General features: G+C 36.6%; 1 protein-coding gene across 2 annotated transcripts; it reads right to left on the bottom strand.

The window, feature by feature from the left end:
* Positions 1-282: 282 nt before the first annotated feature.
* On the bottom strand, positions 283-2,350 carry LOC119084211. Of its 2 annotated transcripts, XM_037194106.1 has the most exons (3): positions 2,029-2,350; positions 1,963-1,989; positions 283-1,864 (listed from the first exon to the last, which is right to left on the bottom strand). In XM_037194106.1, exons 1-3 carry the CDS (start codon positions 2,089-2,091, stop codon positions 302-304), a joined length of 1,653 nt encoding a protein of 550 aa, XP_037050001.1. In that variant the 5' UTR covers positions 2,092-2,350; the 3' UTR covers positions 283-301. The 2 variants fall into 2 exon arrangements, with proteins under 2 accessions (XP_037050001.1, XP_037050000.1); XM_037194105.1 differs by having other exon boundaries at positions 1,963-2,349.
* Positions 2,351-11,182: the final 8,832 nt, after the last annotated feature.

The following is an 11,182-nucleotide window of genomic DNA, read 5'->3' as shown; positions in this document are numbered from 1 at the left end:
GGATCAAAACAATTCACACGAAAACTCTACTTTTCATCTCTTTATCCCTTGCGTTTGTCGTTAGTGCATTTGGCAATATCGTCAAATTAAGTCATTTTTCAGAAAAAAGAAGCTTGGAAAAAATCGTTTAGAACAACTTGAGACAAATTTGTGGAATTCGTTAAATTTATGTTGAAATTTCGGAAAATTCTTCCAGAAAAAAGTAACCTTTGTCTTGTCTTACCATTTTGTTCCAAATAACTCTGCATTTTACAACGTGAAGCAGTTAAAACACAACAAAAGTTCAATTTGGACTATGGTTTTACTTTTTGCAATTTTTCAGTTTGTTGTGTCGACACCCGAATTGATAACAATAAATCCTTAAATATCTCTGATCCCCTTTTGATATCAACACATTCAAATCTCTGTCCAGAAACAATTTCAGCAAATGCTCATGTTGTTGAATTTTTCGTATGTTCAGAATTCCAGTTACTAGTGATTCGTTCCACTCGACATTCAAACTCAAGGCATGAATATGCAACGCTTTCAGCTGACTAGCCGATCGTACCATATCGAACACCGTTGACTCATCCAATTTTATGTTGAACAGCATCAGTGTCTCCAAGTTGATTAGTTTTTGGGCTACAACAGCTAATGTCTGTTGTTTCAATTCATAGACCGTGCTGTCCAATGCCTCATGATTTTGATCCTCAGAAATATGCAATTTGAGTACACGCAATCCTGTAAATTTAACCAAAACCAGAAATACTTCAACGATCGATGCGTGACCCGTTAAATTCCACAGAGTCAACTGAGTCAGATGATCGAGCTGAACCAAATGGTTCAGTTGCAATGCAGTAATCGGTTTGTATTTGCAGTTGATTCCCAATTTTGACAAATTCGATAGATTGCTGACGATTGATTGAATTTGTTGGAAATTTTGATGGAAAAATTTAAGACCGTTCAGGTGTGGATTAAGGGTGACGAACGCGCAAAATGTTTCCGGTAAGAGTATGTCGCTGAGGAGCGAGACATGCCGTAAATTGGGCCAACATTTGCAGTTTCGTTCCATGCTCATTATGCCGGCGATCTTGAATTTTGTAACATTGGGGCACACTGCTTCAAAGTCAATGTCTTGGCTATTCTTAAAAATTTTAATTGTCAACACTGAAAGACGACGCAAAATTGGTTGAATTATCGTGATCAAACCATTGGTTAATTGGACATCATAAATTTCCAGTTCTTTTATATCTTCGCCCACATATTGGACCATCTTTTCGAAATATCGTTGCACATTCGCTTCGTCCAGTTTCTTGATCACCAACTTCGTTACGAATGGCCCGACATGTTTCAGGAACTTACGAGCTTTGCCAAGTGTCATCAATTTACCTAGCCGATCTTTCTCAACCACGTCCACAACCAACCGAAGTGTCTTAAATTGTCGGAATGTTGTGGATCCGTTTTCGGGTGACAACAGATCGTTGAACGTCTTGCACACTTGCGAAAGATTGTTCAACGATTCGAGATCACAAAATGTAAATATTTGGCGAAGACAATCTTCATTCAGTGCAAATATAGCCGGTGTTGAATCGTCGGCATTCACTGCCGTTCTATCGTTATCATCATACGAGGTTGTCAGTTCGGTGGGTTGATGCCACGTGTTGGCAATGTGTACGTTATACTTTTTGAAGCATAAATACTCGCGTTCCGTTATTTTGAGATCGTTCTCACAGTTCATCAAACCAAATGCCATCGCAGCCGATTTGTCGTCAACGAATGTGATGTACGCCTCGGATTTGCCGTTGGTAAGCAACTCTACCGATTCGATGTTCCCATAGTTTTCGAACTCTTTGCGGAGATGGACTCGGTTGAATGTTATCAGAGCCTAAGAGTTGAAGAAAACGAAAACAATCGCTTTATTCGACCACCAGCGGAGAAGGTAAGGTAACGTACTATGTGAACGCACCCCAAAATTAAACTTACTTTCGAGTGGTAGTAATACTTTGGATTCAATTGAATGAATAGTGTTCGGACCACAGCAAATCGATTTTTGTCGTACTCCTCATCCTTACCGATTACGTGCCAGTACAAATCGTCCCAAATAAATGGCATTTCAATGAATTTTAGATCGTTAAATGGCGCGGTAAATGAGTAATCTTACACGTAAGAAATAACAATCAGAACGACGGAATCACTTGAATTAAATCGAATTTAATCTTAAAATTGATTTACTGATTGAGAATAATCCAACAGTGACCCAATACATACTTTGGTGTACTGATGGTGTTGGATTTTTTATATTTTCGTTCGTTCATCATCGAGGGGCAAACCACCCTGCAAACCACTGTCCAAAAACATGTGCCACTATTTGCCCGTATTTGCTCTTATTTACTTTTCTTTGCTCAAAATTACCAATGTTTGTTTCACGCGTGTGACATTAATTACTCGAGTGATTTGCCCCTCGTTCATTATATGCGGTAAATGTGTATTAATAGAAAGAAAATATTTTACGCTTAGCACAACATCAACGCAGTTGTGGGACATTCTATGTTTAGCACATCAGACGCTCATACCACTCCGCCGATAATTAATTTCATGAAACGGGAAATATGATTTTATGAATTTTGAATTTTTAGCGGGAATCAGTCGACAAAAATAATTCCATTCTTACACCATACTGAAGAGAGTATCAAATGGTGTCCACTTAATCGACCAATGATATCACCAATGAATGAGGACAAAGGCGCTGCAGAAGATATATCAAACATCAGCTGCTTTTCGTTTTATCTTCAGAGTCATCTAGGTATTTCAATTGTATAACTCTGCGGTTCCGACTAGGATAACATTATCGGCAGCAGAGTCGTCAATTTACATTTTGTTTCGGCTGCTAGGAATTTCGCGCCGCGTCATTCACAATAATTGACAAAATGACACATTTTGTATAAGGAAAATGTCACTTTGCGGGTTATTGTGAATGACGCGGCGCGAAGTTCCTCAACACCTTTGTTTCTGCTTTTCATTTACAGCAAACAAATTACGAAAATTCGAATCAAATATTTCAGTTCAATGGTTCGTCAAGAGGTCGGTGGGTTCGACTGTGCGACATGCGAATGAAATGTTTATTTATTTATTTATTTATTTGTTGGTTTTGAGACCGTTCTAACAGCCTTTTACAGCCAATAACAAGTTCAGTCTGGACCACCGGCTTTACGTGACTTCCGAACCACGCCTCGAAGTATGTAATTACTTTCTGAGGAAAGTTAGGTGCGAAATTGATATCTCGCCTTAATGTAGGGTAGACATATGTACACAAATTCATCGTATTTGGGTTACGTCATACGATTCATTCAGTGTGTACATCGTTGCAGCCACCAAACACACCGCAACTACCCAAATTATGAAGCTTGAGTGAACTAAGGTGTTGTGATCCGAATGAGTATAAAATTCTTACAACCATTTTTCAATAAAAATTGATCACGAATACGAGCAGAATGTTTAGTTTGCACTATCTGGGTCCTAAGTGTTTGACAGAAAATCTTTTACTTCATTTGTTTGTACTATGCTCGTATGGAGAACTTAGGACTTCTTCTGATGAAGGAATCAACATTGTCTTGCTAGTTAGGTTAAAACTATTGAAGTACAAGATTTCAGTAGTTGATAACTTAAACAAAAATGATGGACGGGTTAACTGAGTCTAACTTAAAGCGGAGATATAATTAGCATCAAATGATCTGAAGTATTTTGTGTTATATTATGTCTAGTTCGTTAGTAATGTCTCATTCAGTCAGTTAGGCGAAAAGTCCATTGACGGTGTTGTGTTGTTTATAAAAGCGATTAAATGCGATTAAACCGTCATACACTTGACGTTTACGGACAGCATCATCGCATCGGTAAGTACTTGAATAAAATTTCTGGCGCCTCTCAAAAGAACAGAATGACAGCAAGAAAAATCTTGTTTGTACTGCATGTACCATTGTCCGACAATGATTGTCGAAATGTTTCAAGAATCTTCTAACATAAAAGCAATTATTGTAACCCCGTTTCGAAAGATCATACGCCTGTGTTCAAACGCATCACCCCATTTCAATACGGTCACAAGTCCTAAACGAGCGAACATATTACATATACGAAATTCTTCCATTATGTGCGTGAAAGATTGCTTTTATTTGTTGGATCCAACAGATATAGAGTTACATACCATTCCAGCTTTGTGTAATGCATGTTTATTGTATTTATTGCACAATAGTCCACGCATTTTCATTAATACGCCATCTATTATGGATGGTATGAGTGAGGATGTACAATGGTTACATTCCGTCAATGTTGATCTGACGATATACACATAAAAAAGGAACTGTGTGCGATGTTACGCAACGAATGGACACTTTTATATTTCATCCCTTTGTGCAATGGATTCAAGTAAATTGATATTGCTATCCCATCTGCACGAAATTAACGGAGTGAAATAAAGTGATCAATAAAATGTATGGTCGTAGCACAGGCTTCCGAAAATAGTTTATAATGCTCTTCGTTCACCGTTGATTGATTTACACTGTTTAATTGATAGAGCGGATACGTGGATAATATACTTCGTGTGTGTTGCTCAGCTCAATACTAAATTAAATTTCCGCTGTCATTGCGATTGCATCGGGTCCATTAAAAAGTGCTTTGGTTGGTACGGATTACGAGCCTGGCTGCGGAAAATACATTTTCGCATTCGCTACCGAAGCTATTTATTCTTTGCCTAACTAGTCCTTTCTGGGTTCTTGAGACGTAACACTAATAACACCTCAGTCATGTTCAACTTTTCATTCCGACAATTTTCATAATTTCCTATCATAACAATTACAATTACCCAACGAATTCACCCAGTCATTTCGGTATTTCGCAAATCAATTTTTAACGCTTCAACCGCAATTTGTTTCGGGTTTTGGTATAATCATTTGGCGCGTGGAATTATTTTTGTCAACAAAAGCCAAATACTTCAATAATATGGGGAGATGCAGGAATTAAATGAATGTTTGTTGTTATTGCAATCGCTTGTTGTATGAATGAGATCCAAGGATTAAAGATGGCACGGTTGTGAGCAAAGGAGAAATTGAATTTGCTTGTGGGACTATTTGACCAAACTTGTGTCTATGACAAATTATTTTCTACTTTTTTTTGGTTCGTCTCAGTGTGCGTGATGTAATTACGTTAATCGTACATTAGCAACTAGTCCAGACTTCCCATCGTGCTTAGTCCCACATTTCTTGACTGCAAGTCCTTTACCTAGGTTTAAATTAACTTAGATTCCCGCATCTCGGGACGTTCTCTAATTCCCGAAGAGGTAATACACATCTATTGTGTATCAACCCAATAACAGAATTTCTACGAACTTCCAACCCATGTATTATTAGACACATCATCTTCTTCTGAGGTTTCGAAAAAGTATGAAGATCCAAAAAAAGAACGCTAGAAAACTACTCGTAAACCTCTTTAGGAAATAGGCACAGGTACATAGGTTTCGATGGTTTTCCTTTGCATCAATGAGTAAATAAGTCTAAAAATTAATGTTGTTAGGGTAACGAAAATCAAATATTTTGAAGGTTTTGAAGATATCATTTCACTTTCTTGGTTGCACCTGCAGCCTTGTGACCTAAAGACGATTTATTGGCGTTAATTACAACGGACCTATATGTCATCGATAAATCTAATGAAGTAAAAGATTTTGACAAAAATACTTGCATCACGTGAAGTAATAGATTCCTAATGGTGAAGCCGACTCTGAAGTCTTTGTTTGTTTTGTCGACAACAATACGTGCTAGAATTAGAGTAAAATTTGAGAGAAACAGACATAAGATCGATTCTATCAACGTTCATGGATCGAAAACACAATTTTTACGGATTTTCCAATGTTAAGGAAAAATAGAGCTCACTGTGTCGCATATAAGTTTACTTCATTTTTAACAAATGAATTCATTTTCACGATTTCCACATACCTTCAAAAGAAAATGTCGCTCTGCACACAGAAGTTAAATATTCACAACGATCGCTGATGGTGTATATATATGACTTCATGTCCATCATGTCCTATACAGCTACTGCCACATTCCGTATAAGTGGTTATAATTAAAGTTATCGATGAATTATTTATAAATGTGGATAATATACGCGAAAAAAAGCCACCGAACGTAATCAATTACATTATTATTGCAAATTATTCGAATGAGAAATGTATGTGATTGATTTGTTAAAATTGCACGTTGAATAAAGCATTTCGTATAAATAAAACAACTGGTTTCGAATTGGAAATGGTGATAATAATGTAAATCAAGACAAGACTGTCGCTGATACGCTTTACTAATAGTTACATAATTACTCGACGATCAGTTTAACTCAAATTGTGTGCATTGAATATGAAATGAACAGCGGTGATGAGAAATAATTGGGTCATATTTTCTGATGGCAATTGATAAATCGGTAAAGTTTCTTCGTGACACAAAAGTATTAGGGTTCGATGGCCTTAACTTTTTACAAACGCCAATTCAACAACTAGATCTACTCATCTTTTTGCCTAGTTATTTTTACCAAATCTTGTACATCTTTAGTTGGAATATTGCGATTTAAGAAAACACTAGCCTAGAGATCATAGGGACAAATATAGATTGTACCACAATACTAATTAGCAGTAACTGTTGTTGTTGAAGAAATGTCCGTTTTTTTCTTGAATTTTGAACACCCTCTTACAAGGTGCGGAGAAATCTCACCCACATCAATTCAAATATATCCCATATATCCACATCAGACAGAGCCTATTTTAGGGAATTAAATGTCTCTAAATTCCTTAAAATTTCCGAAAATTCAAGAATTCTCTTAAAATAGGCTCTGACATGAGGAAAGGGCTTTTTTTTCAAAACCATTTGAACCATTTGAGAGCGTTCAAATATTACATAAGCGTGATAACGTCGTTTTTAGGATCAACCAGTAAAGCGATACGCTGCGTAAGAACTTCTTTGGTCTTTTCTAGGGACCTACCAGCCAAAGTGCTTACGCAACGCACTTCAAGCCAAAGCGATCATATTCGACAGCTGTCAAGTATAGTACTATTTTGTATGAAATGGATTTTTGTGCCACCGAGAATTGAAATACGACTCTTTTCAGCACTCATTTTAGTGTTGTAAAGTGACTTATTTCAGCACCCGTTTGATGTGATATTACAACACTCAAAGCAGTGTTGATATGGAATTTGTATGAGTTGTTACAGCATTCGTTTGAGAAAATGCAAAGCAATGTGATCGATCAAATTTGAAGAGTGATTGTTTACAATGAAAATTACGATTTTTTGTGCTCTTGTCTATTTCAATTCTCGGTTGGCACAAAGCATGATGTGTACGTATTGCACGTATTACGTATTACACGTATTGTAATGACATTTTTTCAGCACACGACCCACCTCGCTCCGCTCGTAAGGAAAACTTGGGTTTAGTGCTGAAAAAATCCACATTACAATACTTGTAACACAACATACTATTACAGTTGTGTGACACACTGTCAAGTTTCCGTTACCTTATTTAAAATACCACTCATGCTTGAAATGCCCTGGTTTACGTCCTTACGTGATATGTGAACATTATGAACCAGGTAACGCTATTCTTTGTCAAAAAGTGGAACGAAGTATGTATTCTGTGACTTATGTACTTTGTTACTGTAAAGTCTTGTTTATTACTGGAGTGGAAGTACGAAGATGATGAAGAGCGTCGGCGAATTATTTTCTTTAAATAGCCACAACGACACAAAATGTCGGTTTGGCATCATTACTAGTTTTGGAGTTGTGAACTCATGGTATGAAAGAGTTTCTCAATAACACGTTTTTGTACCTCTGATTCTGTATGGAATCATGTAATGCATCAATGATACACATTTCGACTGTGTACAAATACGCCAAGTTATACCCATATGATGTGGAAACACAAACACATCTCTTCTGAGATTTCCTTTTCTCCAACCGAATATTCCACTAAATATATTGCCAAAAAATCTTTTTTGCGTTTACTTAATGTCACATTCACATAAAACTTCGTAACACAACACTCCATTCAGCAAAAGTCTTGAGATATTTTTGGTTGAAAGCGTTTCAATATGCTAGTTTCGTTATATCAGTAATTTATTGAAACTTCCAATTTTCGGCTGTTGTCCAAATTTGCAATTCATTTATGAAAATGTTTAATGGCTTGGAAATCTCGTAACAGAATGAACCCTTGCGAAGTATGGAGTAAAACATTATAATTCCAGAATGTTTTATCGTTCTCAATGTTATGTTATGCGTCTCTCGATGTATGTAGTGTACATAAGGATCATTTGGAAAAGTGTTCGGTTTTATGTGAATCTCTGCTGTTCAGAAGAGGGATTACGACATCAGTTATCTTTTCTCTATTCAACCAAAACTCTACCGATAGAGAACGATTCACTATCTCATTGAAAGATGTCGCTGCGACAAAACCAATGTCATCAGAAAAAAAATAATTGTTTGCTCGACGGACTTTAGTCAAATAAAATGCCATCGTGTATCACATGATCTCAGGACTCCGGAACAGTAATCAGTTTTTCAATCGGCCCTATATCGGCTTGTGACACAGTGTTTTCAGTTGGACCAGGAGTCAGGGCCAAGCAGGGTCATTTGAATATGTTTTTGCTGTTTGATAACGCCTGAAACCCTTTCCGCAGCACCATAAATGTCCAGGAAAAAATAGCGTGGCATCGGATACTTTTACTCAGCTGGATACGAGATATCTGCACTGATACAGTAATCTACTACTCTCATCTCAAAAAACCATGAGAAAATTACGTTTTTTGACGCTTCGTCTGATGACAGTTAAGCGGAGAATTTTTCTACCCCGACCTGTCACCTAGTTTTTGTTTTAAAAAATTTATTGATGTGTTTGTTTCATGGAGAAAACCGATTATTCACGCCGTAAACGCTTCGCTCTGGCCGCAAAACTTAGCTCTTGTTGGAATTTCCAGGGTGAATATAGTGTGGAGGCACATTACCTCGACACTATATTTACTTTGGAAATTTCCTATGTAAACAAATGACCATTCGCATCATGTGAGTCTAACTACTAAAATTAAGTTTGACACGTCGGAAGACACAAAATTTTTCTTTCAAATTTTAAATTGTTTGGAAATTGGAAATTGTTAATTGCTCGTTGTCGTTCATTTTTCTAAAATAAAATACTTTTTCAGGCGAGAACTAATTAAAAATGCTTTGCCATGTAGTGTCGACCGACTGATATTCAATAAAAATTGCCGTAAGTTATGCTACTTTCATATCAAATTGCCTACATCATTGCCTATACGTATCTAAAGTACATTTACATTTCACCATACTAATCTGTACATTAATTTCCCAAAATCCATTCAATTTGTTACTAACTCTCATCACTGCGATTCTATTGCTTTACATTACATCATAGAACCAAAAATCCTTCCACTTCCGCAACGAATAAAAATTGAATATGACGATCACGTGTCATTTCGACACGTGCCATTCGTATACACAGAGTCATTGATATTTCCGTAATCGACTTCCGATTTGCTAATGCTAAAATCCGTTGCCACAAGCTCAAAACATAACGGAATAAAGATTTTTGTTGGAATGATGAGCGTAACACCGCATCCGAAAATCAAACAAATTTTTATATTGGCGTAATGTTCGCTGTGTATTATGCAACACCAGCATTGGTGACGCGCATTTTTTTTCTGTCCATTTACCAAAGTGTGAATTGACGATTTTTTTTCTCGTTTCCATTTTCAATGGTAGAATACCAGTGTAGTTGAATGTAAGAGAAACACCGGAAGTGTGAATCATTATGGACCGAAATTAGGGTTCTCTGGATGGAAAGAATAAATCAATTTTGACATTCAGCATTCAGTCCATTCAGTCGAAGCAATTTTAATCAAATATTGAGACTGAAGACGAACTCAATTGTGTTCGCACTACTGTGGAGCATTGATTTAAAATTTTAAAGGAAGAAAGAAGAATGCCAATGACTTTAAAAAAAATGTTTTCTTCACATTGCAATATTGCTGGCTGTTAATTTTTCTTTTCTTTTTTTTAAATTATTTAGAATAAAGTTTTACATACGTCTTTTCAAAATAACTTGTGAAAACTTCTACACCCCCATTTAATATTTAAACGAGTTTTTCGGAGATTGATACCGAAATATCTCTCACTAGAGTAGTTGATAACATCATTTTCCGTAGAAACGTTTACAATGCATCGACCATTTCAATCTCTCCGGACAAAACCTTCAATTTTCTTCGAAAAAGTGGATCCAGTGCACAGCTGAATCGATAATCTTGTAAGACTATATTTATAAGTGTTTTGAGGAGACATTGAAGCAGTTGATTCCTTGTAAACGTTTGACCTTAGCGACTGTGACAATCAGTCGAAAATCCCTTAAAGCGAAAAAGTGACGCAAGCCCTAGTTCTATTGGTGCCACATTGTGCGCCTTAATACAAAACATTTTTGCGTCACTAGTGGCAGATTCATTTAAGAATGTCGCCCTCTTAAAATTTTCTTAAAAGAGGTGCCTTTAGCGTTATGGGTGAAATTTGTGCGTTCAGGCGCAAATGGTGCGATATCAGTTATTTCTAGGACTTGCATCACTTAAGAAATTTTTTGACTGATATCAACATCTCAGCCAAATGTTACCGAATTTCGACATGCGATAGCTAGTTGAACTCGTATGGTAAAACATAATTTCTGGGTCGATTTGGCCTTAACTCCTTGGCCTCATAAAGTTGCTGTCCCCAAATTTTGATTTTACATTTTCTTAGTATTGGACTTGCGTCACACTCGCTAACTAACGTGTGAGCATTATTTCGGCTGAGTTGACAGCAAGCAAGGAAATCATAGAGACATTATCCACTCGATGGAAACTGGAATTTCATGTCGAATTCCATCAATAAATTGACAGCAATTCTGCCGAGCTGTTAAGACACCTCTGCTCATACTGTGAATTTCACAGCAAAATCTACATGCCATTCAATAATTTAATTAAATTTCAAAAGTAATTTGCGATATCGCAGTGAACACGCACACAAACACCAAATATTTGCTGTAGTGCAATTGAGGCCAACAACAACAACAACCACACAAGAATGGAAATATAAATCGTCCTCCTTTCTCCGAAATAAATTCCTCTAAACATCTTATTA

The sequence above is a fragment of the Bradysia coprophila genome, unplaced genomic scaffold, assembly GCF_014529535.1.
Source record: "Bradysia coprophila strain Holo2 unplaced genomic scaffold, BU_Bcop_v1 contig_732, whole genome shotgun sequence".
NCBI lineage: Eukaryota > Metazoa > Arthropoda > Insecta > Diptera > Sciaridae > Bradysia > Bradysia coprophila.
The sequence above is the reverse complement of the archived record's forward strand: the minus strand, read 5'-3'. Positions and strand labels throughout refer to the sequence as shown.